This window comes from Leptinotarsa decemlineata, unplaced genomic scaffold, assembly GCF_025532065.1.
Source record: "Leptinotarsa decemlineata unplaced genomic scaffold, Ldec_3_MD MMD2_tig00026340_RagTag_RagTag, whole genome shotgun sequence".
NCBI lineage: Eukaryota > Metazoa > Arthropoda > Insecta > Coleoptera > Chrysomelidae > Leptinotarsa > Leptinotarsa decemlineata.
The window spans coordinates 3,643,706-3,665,915 of record NW_027412694.1 but is presented as its reverse complement, the minus strand read 5'-3'; the positions used below and the strand labels follow the sequence as shown (position 1 = coordinate 3,665,915).

Here is a 22,210-nt window from a genome sequence, read left to right as displayed (position 1 = left end):
TATTTCATTCATTTTGTCGCATTATTTTCCATTAGAGAGATAGATATTGGATTATTTCGATGATGTCTCCCTGAATCCGATACTCTCTATTACCTTCATCAGTTTCTTATATGAAACCGTATCGAAAGCTTCGGCTTGATGAACGAATTTATGGCTTTTTTTGTAATATGAGTAATTGTTTTGAATAGGAAGTCGACCAATTCTATACGATTTCAGGACCCAATTAGACTACGAATTATATTTTTTATCGTCTCAGCCATCTTTCCACTAATGCTTGAGAATGTGAAAAAAAATATTCGGAAATTTCTTTGTCATTGTTGAGATCTCTTCCATCGTTTTACATTATTTAAGTTTATATATCATTCTAACAGCTTGCTACAATTTTTTCGAATTATTCTTCAGTTCATTGATTTTGTTTATGTAAAATTTTTGTTTTGTTCGTTCAATTGTCTCATTCAGTTATTTGCGTTGAAGTTTATGTTGGCTTTTCAAACCGTCGTTGTTTTGGGTCATTGTGCAAATGTTTATTCTACTTGTTTATTTGTATTATTGGAATTGATTGAACTATCATTTATCCATTCTTTTCTTTCAATTTGACTTTTGTTGAATAGCATTGAAATTTGTTCATGGTTCAAAAGAAAGTTATTCATTATAGTGATACAAAATTTGACAATATTTCATTGAATAAGTCGTGATATTTCAATAATTACTCCTCTGTAATTAAATATGCGAGATGCCTCTCATTTTTAGAGCTTCAGCTGCCGGAAGATGAGAAAGATATGAAAAAACTTTTTAAACGAAATGGTCTAATATATGCTTCGGGAAGTGGTGAAGAGCGGTGATAAATAACAATATTTCAGTTGTCGTCGAAAAAATAGAGTTCGTTATTATACTTTTCATCTTCATTATATGCTGTGTATATATGATTACTATTTGAATGAAAATTGCTTGACATTTCAACAAATAGTTTGAGAGTTCAAGTTAGGAATTTTCCTCCTAGATTTCACTACTAATCCTTTTCAGAAAAATATCTTCTCATCTCATTATTTCCTTGCCGATATTATTGGTTATCATTTTAAGGACATAGTCCCTGTCTCGAAGATTCTTCTGCGTACAATAGAACCTTCCATGTTGATACATGTTTGTATTTCAAACAGTTGTTATGGAATAAAATCAGATACCATTCACAGGAGTTGGAGAAATTATATCAAGAAATGAAAATTTCATTATCGGTCAACACAAAATTGATTTCCTGTGAATAAGGAAGAAAAACTTGTTTATCAGTCAGGCTATGCTTGAAGACAGGTTGTAAATAAATCTAAAGAAATGAACTTTAAATGTGAAGGTCGACTCATTCAATTGTATTGCCAATTACATATGCAGGAAATTTTCTGTGAAGATTCCTGTACTGACGCCTGTCGGATATAATCCAACGCCGTTCGTGGTATTAGCCAGTGGAGTAGTTGTTTTCTGATGGGCGTCAGTCCATTCAACCTACTCTGTAGGTATATCCGAGACGAGCTTGGACATTTAGAGTTCATTTCTTTAGATTTGGTAACTACCTGTCTTCAAGCATAGCCCACTGACTAGTAACAAAGTTTTTCTTTCTTATTCAGAGGAATCGGAAAAATTTCGGATATGCAGTTGTTTAGTACCTCGTCCACTAGATGGAGTGACATTTTGCCCGTTGCAAAATTGAAGGTCGACTCTTTCAGTTGTATTGCCGCCTGTCGCATATAATCCAACGCCGTTCGTGGTATTAGCCAGTGGATGGGCTGATGGGCGTCAGTCCATTCAACCTACTGCGTAGGTTGAATGTTCAAGCCCGTTCGAGACGGGCTTATTTTGGAAATATTGCATTTTCGGATTGTATTCATATGATTTTTTTTTCCAGGCGTTAGAACAACAACATCAGAAAACATTGTTTTCAGTTGCACAAAATAATACCTGTATAGAACTGCAATAATTTTTCTCACAAATATTCTTTCACAGGTTATGGCAACATTTTCACACATACCAGAGTGGGAAAAATGGTTACTATAATTTACGCCATCATTGGAATGCCTCTATTTCTCCTTTACCTCTCTAACATTGGTGACATCATGGCAAGATCTTTCAAGTTCATTTATGCCAATTGTTGCTTGTGCAGATGTTGTCCAAAGGTGGCTAAGAGAAGAGCTATTCGGAAAATGAGAAGAGAACAAAATTTGAGCACAGACAACGATAGCTCGTTAGAAACTGAAAATTCCAGTGTGAGTATTGATGTTTGGTCTAATATTTCCATATATATTAGGGTTAACCTTATTTTTCAAATTTTCAATTTTCTCACGAATATGTTTTAGTTTTATTAATTTAATCCTGATACACTCGGAAATGAAATTTTACCATATTTCGAGTACGATAACCCGTGCCGATATGCATTGAATCATGTTCTTACAAGTTGCGTGGAAATAGCGGCGCGGTATTTGTTATTTGTTTCTAGTTTTCCTCGTGAATACGTCTTATTATTTCACATTAAGAAAATAGCATTGGAATTAAAAAACAATAATACTATTTTTCTAGCTGGAGACGTAAATCACCAAATAATAGGCTCAAAGTTATCGTGTACTCTTTTCAATTTCAGCAAAGTTGAAATGACTGTTAGTGAAAGAGTAAATCTTCTCATTCGAGATTGCATTATATTATGGGAAAACGCTAGAATCCCTTTCAGAGCTGTACCTAACTCTATAAAAACGTGTGGATCTTCATCATGCTTTGAGGAAGTTGCAGAAAAAAAAGATATTTACAAGCGCCGTGAGGCACAGTTGCAGAAAAATTTAGGAAATTCATTCGACATAGCACACGCTGATGCTTGGAATGGATGGAAATGAAAGAAAATAAGTTGTTTTAACAAATAACAATGAGAATCAGGCCGTTGAAGATGTATGGCGAGTGAAGACAAGAAATAAGCTAAAAAAAAAGAAAGGACAAGACGGAGAAAATCAAATGATAAATTGATGGATATACGTGGTAGGAGATCATCATTAAAAATGGGAAATCAAACTTGCATTCGTAACTAGGTTAGGTTAGGTACAAAGTGAGTGGGTCTATTCTACACTCCACCGTAACTCACAAGGGTTTATTGTGGCTCACACCTATTCGCACTCGACCAAATAAACCCTCTTGACGAAGCCGATTAGTTTGTATTATTCGTAACTAACGTTACTGCAGTAACGTTAGTTACCTTAGCTACAAATGCAGTTATAAGTTAGCTAATGACAAGTGGTAAAACTCAGAAAAAACTGAAAGGAGAAAAAAAAAGACACGAGCAAATGCGTTTCGGGAGTTTATTGTCATCGTCTACTAGGTACTCAAGATTTTACACAAATGTTAGATGACGATAGACCTACTAGCTCTGGTGAAAGCCTCGAAGAACCCTTACCATCCACCACTAAAACAGTGAGTTCTGAGACCACTGTTGAAGAAATAGAAAATACTTTATTACGCCTAAGTTAGTTGCAGTTTCAGATAGATGTCAAACAAGTAAAAGGGATTTTGTTTATATACTTCAAGCTTTACTAGAAACAGGAGACCACAGCTGTGATGATATTTCGGGAAACAAATTTTTCCATTCAACGCACTCGTACACAGACTAGGAAAGATAGAGCGGAAACTATTAAATCAGATTTTCAGAATTATCTGACTGTAATGGTTACCGTTCACTGGGATGGACAATTATCACCTCTGAACTGAACGTGAGGAGTTATAGGAGAGAATGACTTACCAATTCTCATTTCGTTTGGAGAAAAATTATAACTTCTGGCTGTACCCAATCTGATCAAGATTAAGCTAAATCTGTAACCAACGCACTTTATGATTGCAACCTTGATGACAAAGTACAGATAATATGCTGTGATACAACTGCATCTATTTTGTGTATTTTTGTAAGAAAAACTAGACAGCGAATTAATATTTTTTGCTTGCCGCCATTACGTTTATGAACTGGTTTCCAAATGTGCTGCATACACTGATACCGTGTAATACAGCAATAAAAGATTTGTTGACGAAGAACTGCAAAAAAAAACATTGTACGTGACATTGATTTTTTTTTTGTTTTCAAGGAGGAGACAATAAGAAAATCATTGAAATCAAACCTCCTGGAGTGATATTTAGGTAGACGGCTAGTGTTATTTCCACATTGTGAATATTTTTCTTGCAATCCCAGTTCAAAATGAATGCCAAAGATCTGTTTAAAAACTCGGTTTTTCCGTTAACCAGCTGTCGCACCCCTACGAACGACAACCCTCAGAAGTCGAAAATTGTGCAAGCTAAGGATTAACGAGGTTTTACCTTTCAAGGTGTGATTCCTAACACACGATAAAGAAGCACTTCAAAACGTTTGTTTATTTATTGTGGTCATATATGCGAAACCATGACTTGGATGTAGTCTGGCGGTGAAGACAACAAATCAAGATTAATGCTTGAGGAATATGAAACTGTTGATGATGAAGTGATAGCCATAACAGCCAAGAGGAAGTTCAGTCATCATCTTTGGTACTTGTCAAAAAAAATCTTCATTTTATTACTATTTGATAACGAAGTTATTGAACAAACCAAAGGTAACATAGTAGCGAACTCATGAAGAGAGAGTTTGTGTACGATTCTAGAAAGAGATATAGAATTGCCTCTTTTATCGTTTCAGGAAAATTATTTAGTGATTTTGTGTCTGTCAAGAGCTCAAATTTATTTTCTATATTTGAAATTGATGGGAACTCCCTCTAGAGACTCGTTTCTAATGTGGGACGGAGACGTTGCTTTTATGGAGACTAAAAGTAGTTATTTCTTTGAGGGCAGTGAATAATACTGCTGAAAAATCATAGATGAGTTCCTATTGTTGTTAAGTTATCATTTATAATGATAGCTATTGATATTTCAAATGATTCAACTACAAAACGGAACGGTCTAACACAGAATTTCCTGAATGTTCTGTTCAAGTTTCTCAGACTTCTTTTGCTCCTCTTCAGGAACTGAAAGGTGACATTATACATGAGAAACTAGCATAAGAAATACTGTGTCCCTTAAAAATTATAATATGTGGGGGTTGATGAACTCTCAAAAAACTGACTTTTGGCCCATTTTAGTAGTTTTTGTTTTGAAATTCTGAAAGATTTTGAATAATTTTCATATTTCCTATATCAAAATCAAATATCCACGAGATATTTCTGTTTTGAAAAAAAAAAATGAAACATACGCATGTACATCATGAAACTACAGGCTTCGACGGGATTTCAGATGAATAAATAATGAATTAAAGAAATGTTCAGTGTGAATCTTTCATAAAAGAGCGAGAATTCAAAAATATTGCATTGTCATTCCACACAGAATACAAAAACCACTAGGTTTTTACAAAACTCGTTGTCGTTTTATTCGAGTCAACTTCAAACTGTTATATCTCAGTTAATATTGAAAGGGCCATATTTTTACAGCTTATTTTCTGGGAAACAGCTAATTTCATATAAACATTGAATTACACAAGCGAAAAATACTTTTGGAATGGCTACTTTTGTATGAACACTGAATTATACAAAAAACACTTTTTTCTATTCAATTCCTATTTCAAACATTCGTTATGGAGTTGAATCAAATATCATTCACAGGATGCATTACATGGAACACGGTCTGAATGCTACTCCTTTGCATGATCTTAACATCTTTGTATGGAGTTGATTTTTTGAAATTGATTGCTTCCTTCCTTCCTTCATGAGATTTCCACATTTTCTTTCATCTGAAAAGAAGGGAAAGTAGGAATCCAAATTTTCTCCCAGTTATTACTCATTCAATTCAATCGGAGTGAGTGCAATTTTGCCAACGTGAAACAAGTCGATCAATTTCGTCAAACTGAAAATTTTCTGCTCGGGATTCAATTAAGTCGACAAAGGTCGTTTTCGCCTGATCCTGATTGGCGAAGGTTCTACCGGTGAGAAGTTATCGAAATGTTTGAGAAGATGGTAGTCGGTTGGCAAAAGTTCTTAGGAGTATGGTCGGTGAGGCAGAACTTCAACGCTCAATTCGTTCAATTTTCGGATGGTGATTTGTGAGTTTTCGTTATTGGAAAGTGATAGGGTCCAACCACTGTCCTGAACGTTTCGAGGAGGCACTTTCCATCACATGTTTTTCGCTATCCCACGCACTGTTTGTGATGGGTCAGTCTCCACCAGGGTCCTCAAATCCTCAGGTCCTCAAAAACCTGAAAAATCAGCAGTCGCCCATCATATTTTGCAATAAAACCATTCCATAGACTTCAGTTCATTAAGATTAGTTAGTTTTTACACTCTCATAGACTAGATGGCTATGAGAGTGTAAAAATAAGTAAACACAATAATATTATGAATAACGATGATGGACCTATACCGAAGAGCATACTATATAGCTTGTTAAAATAAAATAAAACAATGTTGTTGAGTTTACTAATTACTACATAAGGACACATTGCAAAAATAAATTTGGATAGGCAATATTGTGAAATTAATTTTCATATAGTTGAAAATTGTTTTATATAAACATATATTATAAAATAATAGATAGGGCAAAATTGTAAAATTAATTTAGGTTGGTATACCTGTATGAGTGGTACGCCTTGATGGTTTTCCTGTATAGGATACCTATATAGCATAAATAGGATTAGCTCGCATTAGTTTCTAGTTTTAATCTTCCTCTTTGAAGATGATCACTTGGTGATCGAAACACGTGTCGAGGTGTTAAAAATAACGATTTGGTGTTGGGAAAAAACTTCAGTAATTTTCATTATTGAACAATTTTGTTCTGCAAAGTTTTGTCCTTGATCTATCATTAGGGCTCAAACATTTGTTCATCAATGATGAAAAAGTGGAAGAGATTTATAATATCAACATAAATACGAAAACAAAAAAATTAACGGACTTACAATATGAAACAATAAAATGTTGAAATTGAATTGTGCAATCCGTTGAAAAATAATCTTCATACAAGAATATGTAGCTCATGCAAAGTGGTAACTTTCAGACACACTCTGGAAGAAAAAGCCGCCTTAAAACAATTACTTCCATATAAACATTGGATTACACGAAAAAAAAACTTTCAAAACAAGAAAGTAATTCAGTGATTTATATTGTAATATTATTCAGATTGGTATTGAAGAGGAAATGAGGTGAATGTCTTATTTCGAAAAATTTCTTTGTATGGATTTTATTCAGAAATTGAACGCTTTCCTCCTTTCTTTGGAAAATTCCCACATTTAATTTCATGTTCTATGTAAATGTGATTCACGTAAGTTAACGTTTGTACAATGCAGGAAATTTGTGATTACTACAGGTATGAATATAACATTTCTCAAATATACTGGAAATAATGATATGAATACAAATATTTACAAGCTATTGTGGAATTACGAATGTAAAATTTTCATCCCAGAACAACTCAGTCATGCTCCATTTTTGTTAAATTATTCATTATCGTTATCAGATACATGCGAGTGGTTCAACCAAAACCATCCTAGGTCAGCGATATCAGTAGTAAAAAACTCGGGAATATCGAAGTCTATTAATATATTGTATATGACATATCTTCTATGTATGTGTATGGTGTTCAAAATATGTTTTTCCGTTAACCAGCTGTCGCACCCCTACGAACGACAACCCTCAGAAATCGAAACTTGGGCGAGCTAAGGACTAACGAGGTCTTACCTCTTAGAGTGTGATTCCTAACACGGGTTGGGCGATATCAAGTAAAAATCGATCTGAACGACCTGTGTCTTGAACCAGCGACCAACACGGCGGTCAATTGAGTGAGCGAACAAAGCACCCATGATGAACCGACTGGCTACCGACCGACCTGACTAATCAATTTTTTTTAACGAGTTCTAAAATTAATTACTCAACTTTAACATTATCATCTCTGTTGATATTTTTTTTTTCTTCAAACAGCTGTCGCCCACCTAAAATTCTCAGAAATGAAAACGTGCGCGAGATAAGGATGAACGAGGTCTCACATTTTAACGTGCAATTCCGGCTTTGCGGCGTAAACCACCGGTTTACACAGCGTCAATCCAACCGGCTACCTTTCATCATAAATAAAATAAATTCAGATAAACCTCACCTTAACATGTTTCTTTTTATTTGAAAAAAAAAAACAGCATAATAGTTTCGCCAATGTTCGAAAGTTGTCATCTATCCGGTAGTAAATTATAGTTACTTATTTATTAGAAAGTACAAAAAAAAAAATTCAATAATACTATCTGGAATGTTTAAGTTGTCTCTCACTTATTTCGTTTATTTGATTTCTCAGACAACCTTCGTAATGAAGAATGTTACTATTAAATATGGTCATATATTATAAATAGTTCAAACAGCAATTAATCAGTTCGCGCAACGTAATGGATGTGTTAGCACATAATTCCAAAGTGCATTAAAAAAGTCGAAAAATCGTACCAATCATTTCATGGCAATACACACAAAACACAACTGTAAAATGCACATTTATCACCGAACTCAAACGGGTAGGGTTATAAATGTTGACAGTTTTTTATTATGTGCACATCTGAAATATTATTGCTTTCCATCTATTCAGTTGACAAATGGAAAGCGCATAGACGAAAATTGGAAAAGCAGGCGTTCAGGATACTTGACTTCGCATCGGTGTGCAGGAGCGTAAATTTGTTATTGTATGGGAATAAACAGAAATCTGAAAAATATGTCGTTGTTGGGTTTTTACATCGATTCTACTACATAAAAGTGAATTTTTATTACTTCATCGAACGTTGATTGGGGTATGTTTACTGATATAGGTGATAATGTCGATAAGGCCAAAACCTCTGTACCTTTGTTAATTAATCTGAAGGACTTGAGAGGATACTGGACGGACACATCAGGAGGGTAGCATTATATGCATTTCCCCTGAATAACCACCAGTATGCTTATCAAACCGGCAAATCGACAGATCTAGCATTAAACAACCTCGTTGAGAAAATCTCCCAATCCCTTGACAACAAGGATATTGCGGTTCCTGTATTTCTTGATATTGAAGGAGCATTCGACAATACACTACCTAAATCTATAGGATTGTCTCTGGCTAGGAAGGGTATAGAATCAACCGTAACTGGCCATGCAATGCTAGTAAACAGAACTGCAACTACGACTCTTTAAGGCGAGGCCATTACGTCTAGGGTCACCAGGGGCTGCCCTCAAGGAAGGGTAATATCTCCCCTTCTGTGGTCACTCCTGATGGATAGTCTGCTTGATGGCTTCGACAGAAGAAAAGTTGATCTGCAAGCCTATGCAGATGACCTTGTCATCCTGACAAGGTCCACGTCGGGAAGGGTAGCTTATAATATCCTCCAAAGCACGTTGGACATTTTTCACTGTTGGTACCTGAGGGAGCAGGCAGCAAAATTATGTTGATCCCCTTCACCAAGAGGAAAAAATTGGACGATCTCCCTCAATGGTGAGGTCATTCCATTTGGAACGGAGGTGAAATATCTTGGCATTATCCTTGATGAAAGACTCACTTGAAACGCTCACTTGGAAATAGTTTTATACAAAGCCAGACTGTCTCTATCGACATGTCGAAAGATTTGTGGTAAACTTGAGGTTCATGTCCCAAACAAATCCACTGGATTTATGTCATGATCGTAAGACCAATGATCACTAATGATGCAATTGCCTGGAGGCCGATGGCTTCACAGAAAACAGCCCAAGCGAAGCTTAGGCCTGTCTGGCTGTGCCAGACTTTGCCATCAGTACCACACCGTCAGCGGCCATGGAGATCCTTCTGGATCTACCTCCTCTCCACATTTTTCTGGAAAGAAAGGCTAGATGGAATGCATACAGACTTGTGTATATTGTCAATTGCACAAATCAATTTAATGCAGAGTGCAATAGACTGTTGGTTGACACTGGAAGTCACAACATCCTGAAAATGACCTCTGACTTTATTCCTCCACCTGTTAACTACGAACTGCCTTATAAAGTATTATTCCCGAGAAGAGAGGACTGGATCCTCCGGGAAAAAGAAATAATAAGAACAGATAGTTGTTGGTTCACAGATGGATCAAAAACACCGGTTCTAGTGCAGGTGTTTTAGTCGCAGACCCAGGACAGAGATATCTACCTGCCTAGGAACTTATGCAACTGCATTTCAAGCGAAATTTACGCTATTGAATTGTGTGCGGAGAGATTGGATACATTCAACCTCACATACAAGTCAATAAAAATATTCTCGGACAGTCAAACGGCGTTGGAAGCTCTTGGCTCCTACCGAGCAACGTCTAAATTGGTAGCAAAATGCCAAAAACGATTCTCCTCGATAGGAAGATTTAATAGATTATCTCTGGTCTTGATTCCTAACCATACTGGCCTGGAAGGCAACAAAGCTGCTGACCCTTGCAAAGGAGGGTGCTGCAAGCAGTTTCATCGGACCAGAACCTGTCATTGGCATCGCTTCAGGCTTTGCCAAACAAACTTTGAAAACCTAGATGGCAAGTAGATTTATGGACTTCTGGCAGAATCTTCCAGGATTGGCTCACTCCAAGGCGTTTATTCACCCTTCGAAGCTTGATACCAAACAGATGTTGGACTATAATAGGAATGAACTACGATGGACTGTCGAGAGACAGTGTGTCGCCTCTGTTTGGAAAATGAAACCGGCAGGGCCGTACTCTTATCATCAGACCTGAAAGATCACTCACTATACAAACTAATCGGCTTCGTTAAGAAGCTGGGTTTGTTTAGCCGAGTGTGAATAGGTGTGAGCCACAATAAACCCTTGCGGGTTGCAGTGGAGGATTGAAAAGACGCACTTACTTCAAACATAACCTAACCTAACCTAGTTAATATGCGTAATCAGAAAATGCACCAACATAGGATCTTGTTTACTCGATTGATCATTTATTATGTCATGCTTTCATCCTATATCAGTTAACAACCATACAAAAAGAAACATTCCATTCTCTTGATTTTCTGGGGTTTCTAGCGGAACTTTAATGATGTGTTACGGGTTGTGTTATAATTTTTTTATCAGTTTCCTGATCGTGAACAACCTTTTTAATGTTTTTGAGTTTTCTCCTTGGGGTTTAGTTGTTATGTTAATTGTTTTTCGACTAAGCATCTGATTTTTTTTATTTGCTCTAGTTATAACTTTTTCTTTAGTTGATTGGTTTACTCTTTGAATATTTTTGTACATATGTCTACTGGCTTCTTCATGATTTTGAAGATAGTTGGATATAATTACATTATTAATCATATAGATCGGGTTAGAGTCCTTTGGCTCAATATGGAGAGAACATAACTTTTCCAAATCATGATTTTTAAACTCCGGGGTAACCCATGATGTGATACAAAATTCAAAAGACATTCAACTATTGTTATTCCTGTTGCCGATTTGAAAGGGTATGCTCATCCGTATTAAGAGAAAACATTGATTATGATTAATTGAATATTATTGGAAACTTTATAAACGCAAATGTGAATATTTATGTTGGAATGGTTTTGATGTAGTGGGGTTGAATTCAACTTAATTAATGGCAGGAGGACTCCTGTCATATTTATTTTTCAGACCTGTTTCACAATTGTTGATATATTTTTCTATATAAAAGGATATACAGGGTGACAATTCGAAAACTTACTACGGCTATATCTGAGCAACCAAATAAAATATAAAAATTGCTGAAAACAATTTCCGTAATAGGAAGCGGGAAGAATGATGTAATAGCTATCTTGTTTCCACTTACACTGTCGCCTCCAGCCACCTCAAATTCATAGCAACCGCTTACTTGTGAAATCTTATCTGAAAGCCAATAATTGCATCTTCCAATATATCAGCACAAACAGTACAGTGAAGACAGTTTTGTATATTCGCGTGCCCATTTGAATAAAAAGTGCACTCGTCACTAAAGTAAATATTCTTGACGAGCCGGTAATTCTACATGCCATAATTTCACAAAACTCAATTCTTTTGTCGAAGTCATTGCCAGCAAATTCTTGAGTATTTGTATTTTATATGGATGTAATTTATGAATTTAAGTACCTACTCTGTTTACAGATTCGCGGGATAATCCGGTTGTTGTAGCTGCCTGACGATTCGATAAAATATGAATCATTGCAAATTGTCCGAGTACTTCAATTTCTGTTGCTTCGTCCAGTAATCTTGGTTGATCCCTTGTTTTATGTGTGGTAGTACCAGTTTATTGAAATTTTGCTACGAGTTGGCGAATGTACACACGACTTAAATTTGTGTCCGGGTGCCTCTGGTATCAATAACGAGTATATTGTTTCCCGTCTCCAAGTAAAAATGAGATACAAAATTTCTACAACTCACGGATTTGATCCCTACAAAAAATTGTGGGGATCAAATCGTGAGTTGTAGTTTATGAAACAAAAGTACCCCCCAAAAATGTATATTTCAAACAATTTCTTTAAGTTACTTCAACTTATCAACTAAGTAAAATTTTTTCAGTTACAAATAAACGAAAATAGTACAAGCGTAAAATGTTTGAGAGTTTTAATATTGATGCTACGATGGTAATAAGAAAGTTTTCACACATTTTCTAAATTAATGATAGAAAATGAAATTTTGAATTGTATGGATGATGTTTTATTCAATAAAATGAAACTTACTACATCGAATGTAGGGTATCATTGAAAAGCATTTCTTAAGAGCTTTTAGATAAGGTATAGCCCTGTTAATTTAGCGATCAACCTGGGAATGAGTGGTAACAAGCTGAATATTTGTATATATCTTCATTATAGCGTTCTAAACGCTGTCTCGAAAGTCTCATATAATATTGTATCTGTACCGAAAGTTATACGAGGTAAAAAAATAACAGTTTTTCGCGGTTATTTCAGTTTCTATTGCTCCAATGATGTTAACGTCTATTATAAAAATTGTATAGCATAAAATTTACGATAAATTTCATTCAAACTGTTTTTCATGCGTTCAATCGTTTTTGAGATAGAGGGCGGTAAACGCGCAGCGCTCTGCTGTGCGTACTGTAATCCAAGGTCAACCGTGACATATATTAATATAATAATACTCACCTACTTTGTGTAATTAAACACTAGTTATGAAATAATTATTGTACATTTTAATGTATTGGAAATACGTTTGAAATATAAAAATAATTAGGTACCTATTTTATCATTAAAAGTTTTGAAGTTTTTGATGTTAGATAATATATTATACTCATCACATCATTATATATCTTACATTTATATCACTTTATTCAAAGGAAATTTTTAGGAAGTAAAGTGAGTTGATATATTTTTTCAACAGCTGTACATTTCTGACAATTGAAATGAAATTTCTGTGAAAATCTTCAAATTTTTAATAAAGTAAAAAAGAAAAGTAGTTTTCTTCTTCATCTCTTGGACGTTCAGGAATTTCTGTTTTATCGTCATCATCTTCGTTGTCATGAATCGTTGTTTCCAGACCTTCCAGAATTTTAGGGTCGAATGCACTCCCTTCTTCACTGTCACTTTGCAACGATACACCATTGGAGCAAGTTCGCCCATTACACTGACCACAAGCTAAAGTGCATTGCAACCCCGATTTTCTACATCCGCACCGTGGACCACATCCATTTTTACAATTACAAAATAAAGTATGAAATGTTTTTGAATATAATATATTAACTGATAAATAATACAATTCATTCAAAATTGAGGGTAATATTCACAGATATTCACGGTTGACCTTGGATTACACGGCAAAGCGCTGCGCTTTTACCGCCCTCTATCTCAAAAACGATTGAGCGCATAGAAAAAAGGTTCAAATGAAATTGATCCTCAATTTCATGCTTCACAATTCTTATAATAGATGTTAACATCATTGGAGCAATATAAACTGAAATAACCGCGAAAAACTGTTTTTTTTTTACTTTTGACCTCGTATAATTTCCGGTAGAGACACGAGATTATATGAGACTTTTAAGTCAGCTATCAGAAGGCCATAATGAAGGTATAACAAATATTTAGCTCATTACCTCTCATTCCGAGGTTACCCCTTTTTTATGCTAAATTGACTGGTCTAGTATTACAAGTAGGGGGTGGCTTTTTAAGGATACGGTGGCTGATGGGAATGAGAAAGTAAGTGGAAACAAGTTAGTTATCACATCATTTCGTTATCCCCCCTATCATGGAAGTTATTTTCAGCTATTTCTCATATTTTATTTGATTTCTCAGATATAGCCATATCCTTGCAAACACCTCTGATTATATCCATGAGTTCTAAAATGAGCTGTGATTGTATATTGTTGTTACATTTCTTATATCACGCATCTCCTCAAAAATATCTACAGGCGCCATATCAGATGATGCAGTGCACCATTTTGAAAGAGCATATTTGCTCATCTTCCGGATAGGATATTTTATGAACCCAAATGAGTTTTCATCTTATGTTACGTTTCAGTAAGATGAACTACCTTCTCACCACAAAAGACTGGTTTGAAATTGTCGATATGGAAATTATTCAAACCCGTAAATATTAGGCAAACGTGGTCCCTTAGAAAGGTTCCTTAGGTCATCTGATGCATTTTTCTCTTAAAATTATTATATTCATCGTTCATTTACTGATTCCAAAAACGAACATATAACTGTCAATCACTCCACCGATTAATGTGAATAATACAGTGTTGGATCGAGTGTTGTGAAAGTTTCAATATGTTCTTCATGACTTTTCCATCATCATTACAATAGGTCACATGCATATTTTTTTCTAATTGTTCTAATCGATTATATGATGCATACAAATACTGGAAACATGAGATAGATGCCAAAAAGATGAATAATTAGTCAGAAAAAATTTATAAAATTTTATACCAAATATTGACAATTCAAACGGTCGACCATTTGGCGGGAATATGTGGCGTCAAAGTACATGTCGACAAAGTGATCCAAAGCACAGAGAAGTAAACATAGTTGATTCTATATTGTATTACTTGATAATTTCAATAAATTAAATATGGAAAGTAGTGGAAAATCAGTTTATAAGTACTGCATAGTTCCAAAGTGCAACAATACAACGAAAACTTCTCCTCAAAAAGTATTTTTCCTTGTGCCGAGGAATGCACACATTCGATTAAAGTGGTGTAAAGCTATAAAAAGGGACAAATTTAAGAACACGAAACTATCTGCAACGAGCTGCTTATACTGTTGTGAAGACCACTTTGATGTAAGTAATTTTATATTTACATAGGTATATTTATATTTAGTATTATAGTCTAAAACATTAATAAACATTTTTACTTCTCGAATATAAACCCTTTCTGACTGCTGTTATTCTTCATTTCCAGGTAGAAAACGATACAGAGAAGTTCATTCAGTAACAAATAATGGATAAACAACAAGGGGTACCTGTTACATTACGTCTACATAAAGGTATTGTGCCCCACAAATTTCAGTGTCAGAAAGTAAATAGGCCAAAACCTGTGAGAGAGGATGCTCTCAAAAGACTAATACTTGGGTTGCTTCAAGAGACTCTATCAGAAGCTGCTCCCAGAGAAGTTATGGAAGAAACTAATGTATGTGTAGGCCCTGTGGATACAGCAGATAAAACAATCACCAGAGAAATAAATTATTGTGGAGCTGGTCCTAGTTTATCTTCACATGACGTTTTCTCAACAGAAAATAAAAGCCTTGCTTGTAACGAAGCCGTTCAAGTTAACACAATGAAGCTAACGACAATGAAATGTAGAAGCAAAGGTGTCACTGTTGGTCCTAAGACGAAAAATGTAGCATTATCACCGTTTCTAGTACCAGTTAAAAACACATCAACTTCACCTATTAAAACCGCCCAGATTGCCGGTATGAAAAGGAAGTTATTCCCAGATACAAAACCAACAGACGATTTATCTATTACATCGCAATCTTCATCAAACTCTAGTGAGTATGAACAAGAAACTACTGCTTCCGAAGCGAGTTGGTCTCAAGATAACAAGGAGAGACAATTTCAAAATGTAATGCGTAGTGCAACATTGACCGCTGTAGAAAAAGAGCCTAAAATGATGTTCGGACTGCCTAAAGACAGTTACCATTTGATAAAACTATCAAGAGATAATATCCCAGTTTCCACTATTGATATTTTAATAACCTTGAAGAAAATAAAGTTAAATGAATCATTTGACATATTAGCCATACAATTTGGCTATACACAGAGCACTATAAGTAGAATATTTTTGAAAACAGTTGTTCTAGCAGAAAAAATGAGGGAAATGATTGTGTGGCCTAAACCATCTGACATAGTTAAAAATTTACCTATCGCTTTTAGAGCACGGTATTCTGAAGTTGTTTCAATTATAGACTGCTTAGAAATGGAAATTGCAAAACCGTCCAATGCAATCCACCAGTCTCTGTCGTGGTCACAATATGAGAAATGTAATACTCTGAAATACCTCATTTCTTGTACTCCAGATGGGTTAGTCAATTTTATTTCAGAAAGATATGGTGGACATCATTATAGTAGAAAATTGTGGTTATCTAAAATGTTTACCTCCAAACATAGCTGTTATGGCAGACAGAGGCTTCAAAGACTTGTCTCATTTGATAGAAAATAAAAAATGTACCCTTATTTGGCCTCCTTCAGTGTTCAAGTCTACAGCAAGTACAAAACATGAGGTGAAGCAGTCCTTAAGAATAGCAGCTTTAAGAATTCATGTAGAGCGTGTAATAAACAGGTTGAGAAAATTTCATTTGTTGTTGCCCCATGCATGTGTACATCACAGCTTAGTTCCAATAGTAGATGAAGTGATAGTAATAGCATGTGGCATAATCAATATGTAAAACGATTCAATAAAAAAATTGATAAAATTTTCAAGTGTTTTATTTTTATTCATATTGGTGTGCACACTCAGAAGGTACCTTATTTTCAATGTATACACTCCAAATAGAATGAATATAGGCTACAAGTAACTTGGCTAACTGACAACTAAAATTTCAACTTGCTCCTCATACTATGATTTATTTGATATTTTTACATATAATAGGAAAAATAGTATTAAGCCAGAAGAGCATGCTTTTTTCAAATTTACAATATGTCTACTTCCTTTGATATTTCAAAATCATGATGTGCAACACAGAAAAGCCCTTTATTTTATTTGAAAAATACATTTGGACCTGAGCCATATATTTTGAGGATATAACATCTTTTGAAACATATCTACTCATGGTTTTCTCAGATGATGGACATTTGATTTCAATACTGTAATCAATACTCTCACCATCAGGAGATGCACCAAATACGGGATAATTAGGGTTTAAGTTCAAACCACACCCATTAATTTTTAGTTTAATTTTTTTTCGACTTCTTTCAATACTATTTTCTCTAGCAAATGCCCTCTTTTCATCGCCTCTGTGTCCTTTAATTTAATTACTCCCATTATACTTTCACATAAAGTGCCTTCGAAAACGTTGCAGTGTGCTGCTTCGTGCATCTTCGAAGCAGTAATCCATACCGTAGCTCATGCCACAGTGGACAGTCATCCTGATCAATTGTAGCTAGATTAGTTTCATTGCAAGATGATGTGTCCATCATACTCCTGGTAGTGTATTCACTAAATGATGAATGGATAATTTTTCTACTCTGCTTTTTTCCTTGAGTTGACTTTCCATATGACCGATGCTTTTGCTATGGTTTATTAGATTTGTCAGAAGCCTTCGAGTATTGGCAGATGGAGCAGGTTTGGCTTCTGAACTACTACCTAACTCTTTAGCTCTTATATACTTTAGGGTTGTGCCTATCGTGGATAATTTGGACTTCTTCCAGTAACAGTCGATACTAGTAGAGAAAGGGTCTTCGCTACGCCTGTGCAGCTGAGCTATAAAAGCTATTGAATCCACCTGAAAATTAAAAATATATATAATAATTATACTCTTATTTTTATGGAACAAAATGTGTAAGTTGCAACTTGTGTTAATACTCATTCGTGCCCTTTAAATAATACTTCACCAATCAATTATATGTACCTAAATGTGCTGCGCAATCTTCACATTCTGCAGAGACAATTCTCTGTTCAGCTTCATCACATACCGCTGTAACGATTCTGTTTCACATTATCTTCGGGAGTAATACGAGCTTTCACTACACGTATGTTTGCTTCCCTATTTACTTGAACATATCCAATAGCCATAAGAATATCTTTCGGACTTAAAAACCAAATATTATCAGGTTAGAATAAGAAGTGATTGTAAACATTTTCTTAAACAAATTTTTCACTACATTATTTGAGGTTATGTACACTTTCTCAATGTTAGTAAGCAAATAACTAGAAAACTGAACGAAAAGCTGAAATTGAAGACACTTATACACAATAATAAATCAAGTACTTTGCAGCTTTGACGCCTCTAATCTCAGCTGAAGTGAAATCGGGATGATTTGTGAAAAAACTTGTCGTCATGAAGACATCTATTCTCGGCAAATTGTCAGATTGTGCCATCACAAATCCGGCTTCAGTCATTGTATTGATTTTCTGGGACGTTCACAGTAATGATAAAATGATAATAGCCCAATAACTGCTGGCAAAACTCTAATTAGACGGACAAACAATAATAGAATAGTACAGAACAGCATGTAAATAAATGTTGTTGACATGGACTTTGTCGTCATCCTAAGATCCTACCAATCCCGTTTCGTTTTACCTAATTTGAATCTGTCTGGTAATTTTTACGTTTTCAATTATGAACTATTTAAAATTTATAAAGTATATAGTCATGTGACCCCATTTACATTGATCTGGTATCAAAATAGATTAAGAAAAAAATTGAAATGAGCTATTTTATATAACATGCATATGACATATTCCATTACAAATGAAATATATATTTTTGGGTGATAATAAGGATTTTCCAAGTAAGTATAACCAAAACTTGACCAGAATAATTATGATAATAACTGATTGCTGGTGATCTGATATTTTTTGAATATGTCAGAAATTTGGAATTTTTTGGTTTTACTAGATAGCTTTCAACAATCGGATAGGTTTTCCATTCGACTATTCATATTCAACAACTTATCAGATACATTTCAAATTTTTATGGTTAAAAAAAATGTGTTTTTGATGAGATCGATTTCATTTGTCGATTAACTCATTTAGCGGCGGTAGCGTTGATGTCTGGGGATACCAAATATGCTTTTGATTAGAGCCGTACGGTTCATTTTGAAGCATGCGGTCATAACAGAGTTACAAGGTTCAGTAGGCTTTAATAACCGAAGGATTTCATTTTCTATAATTTGCTGCCAAAGTAGTATGAAAACTAGATTAGCGGCATTCTCAATTAGTATTCATAGAGCGGCCAGCAAACGAAGTCTAAATGAAATTGAATATCCATATTCAACAGTTCAGGTTATATAGCCATATGTGCGAAATCAACAGAAATCATGAAAATAAAAGTGAATAGATAAAATTCAAGGTCACCTTATTAATTGTTACTATATTATCATGTTTACTTATTATTTTTTTCCAGGAATGTAGAAAATGTGTAATATGTGTTCAATTTTCTCGATAGAGAATGAATTTATTTATCATACAATAGGACTTCATGTTGAGTAATGCATTTTCCACTCTGAGTGAAATTCACAAAAATCTGTAGTTGATCTTTTTTCTGATATAAACTGTTTCAGTTACAAAAGCATATAAAGATTTTTTTTTCATACAGCGGCCAGCAAACGAAGTCTAAATGAAATTGAATAACCATATTCAACAGTTCAGGTCATATTGCTATATGTGCGAAATCAACAGAAAACATGAAAATAAAAGTGAATAGATAAAATTCAAGGTCACCTTATCAATTGTTACTATGTTATCATGTTGTTAATCTGAAATATTCTTTAATCTTTCAAGAAGTTTGACAAAATCGAGGTTTAAAGACATGTTTATTTGTTATTTTTTTCCAGGAATGTAGAAAATGTGTAATATGTGTTCAATTTTCTCGATAGAGAATGAATTTATTTATCATACAATAGGACTTCATGTTGAGTAATGCATTTTCCACTCTGAGTGAAATTCACAAAAATCTGTAGTTGATCTTTTTTCTGATATAAACTGCTTCAGTTACAAAAGCATATAAAGATTTTTTCTTGGAGTAAAAAATGAAGAGGTCCAATGTAAAATGAGAATTGAAACTTTCCCAGATTTCATTCCACTTTTATTTGTAACTAACGTCACTGCAGTTCCGTCCTACAAGGACATTTTCAACCGAAAGGAAATTTCAATTCTCAGTTTTCATTATGATCTCCTAGCACGAAGTAGTGGCTACATCCATTTATCTATTGGAGTTTCAAAATGAGGTGGAAGGGAGAAGGAGTAATCGAGAAAAAAAATTACAATATAGGTATAAGTCCGAACAGGACAATCAAAGGTAAAATAATGGAGGTATATAGTGTACAAATAACGCGTGTAAAGTATCGCAGTGTATTACTACTATGTACAGGCATTCAGATAAGTGTTATGTATTGATATCAGTGATTTGTGTAGAATCTGTGACGTCGTTCCTTCAATCTGCGATGTTCATTCTCATTGTAGTTTGGCGGTAGCTTTAGCTATTGAGTCTGTCATTGCAGCTGATTGCAGGTACCTTTATCTTAAGTAAACTGTTCGTTTCTGGGTTTTCTATCTCATCACTACCAATTTTTTTTCAGTTTCGTGATTTTCGTGGGAATTTCATCGTGAATTATTAATTTTCTTAACTTCTATTCTATTCAAATGAACTCGAGTGACGATTTTGTAAGGCTTGAAAAATCTGTCAAAGATAAAAATGAATACGAAATCATGAATTATTTCTATCGCGCGATGTAGCTGTCGAAAGTACCAGATACTGTCAAGAAACGGGTAAGGTTATCCAAGACTTAGTAATTTTGAGTTAGTAGCATTTTCAGATACAAGATGAATGTTTGGAATAGATTTGTGAATGTCAGGTCCGAAAAAATTATGGTCAAGAAGCGGAAACAGATACGTCACGGAGATCTGATACATTGTATTTATTTTTGTATGATATTGGTGATAAATGACAAACAAATCTCTCTCAACACCATGATAACATTGGACTATCTCATATGTTGATCTATAACAAGTCCCAGATATTTGATGGATACTGTTTTTTCTACAACTGGGCATTTATAACTGAAACTACTCGTGCATGTTATTTTGTGCAATTTAAGTTCATTAATTTGTGGCTGATCATCTGCATTCAGCGAAAAAGCCATAAATTTTGTTTTTTTAATATTCAAACTCAATAAATTATTATTCAGCTAGAGAATAATTTTCTTTAGATTCATTTCAGAAGTTTTATGGACTTCATCTCAACTTTTACCAGTGAAGATCATGGCCGTATCATCAGCATAACACACTATATGACCGTAAAATTCATTAATCTGTGTTATTGCGTTTATGTAAACAAGAAAAAGGATCGGGCCAAGTACTGTGCCCTGGGGTATACTCACATTGATTTGTAATGTTGCACATAGCCTGCTACCAATTTCAACAGTTTGAGTCCTTTATTTTGAGTAATTTTGCACAAGTTCCAGAGCATGACCTTTAATCTTCGGTATCATCGTGTCCGCGAAAAGTTAATTCTTGGGGAAATAAATGAATCGTCTTTTTCAATTCGACCAATTTTTCCTAACCCCATTATTAAAAGAAATTATGGCTTTTTTTTGAGCTGTATCTAAAGCTGTCGCTATATGTTGTTTGCTGAACAATTTCAATTTAGGAGACGAAAATATATGCTTCTTAGATTTAAAATGTCTTTCTGTAGTACGAGGTAATTATTTTAATCGGAGTATCCTATTCAAGACCACGTTTGGTATTCGATTTGTACGGAAAATAAAACACAGGGCCAACAAAAAAATTTTTCTCTTTCAATGGAGCCGGTTAACCAATCGCATTTATCGTACCAACTAACATTAAATCCTTGATTTGTCGATTATCTGACGCTTCGATTGAAAACAAATTCGGTTGAGGCCTTCCCAGTGTTTAAATAATGTAAAACTTATCTATAATAAATGCAGAAAAAAACTTACCGAAAAGTGAAAACCTGAAAACACTTCGAAATTGGAAGAAAACACTTCAAAAACACATCAAAAATATTACCAAAAAGCACTGCTATAATACAATACTGCCTGTTTTATACACAAATAACAAATATTGTCAGGAAACACTAAAACGATTTAATGAAATATTTTTCAGTCCCGGTTCGTCACAGCATCCCTTCCG

General features: G+C 34.6%; 1 protein-coding gene across 2 annotated transcripts in view; it reads left to right on the top strand.

The window, feature by feature from the left end:
* The window catches only part of LOC111515908 (potassium two pore domain channel sandman), a 253,468-nt gene that overhangs the window by 193,130 nt on the left and 38,128 nt on the right, over positions 1-22,210 (top strand). For both annotated transcript variants that reach the window (XM_074183712.1, XM_074183713.1), the window contains exon 5: positions 1,993-2,252. In XM_074183712.1, the coding sequence (XP_074039813.1) occupies positions 1,993-2,252 (260 nt within the window). The remainder of the gene's footprint in view (positions 1-1,992; positions 2,253-22,210) is intronic.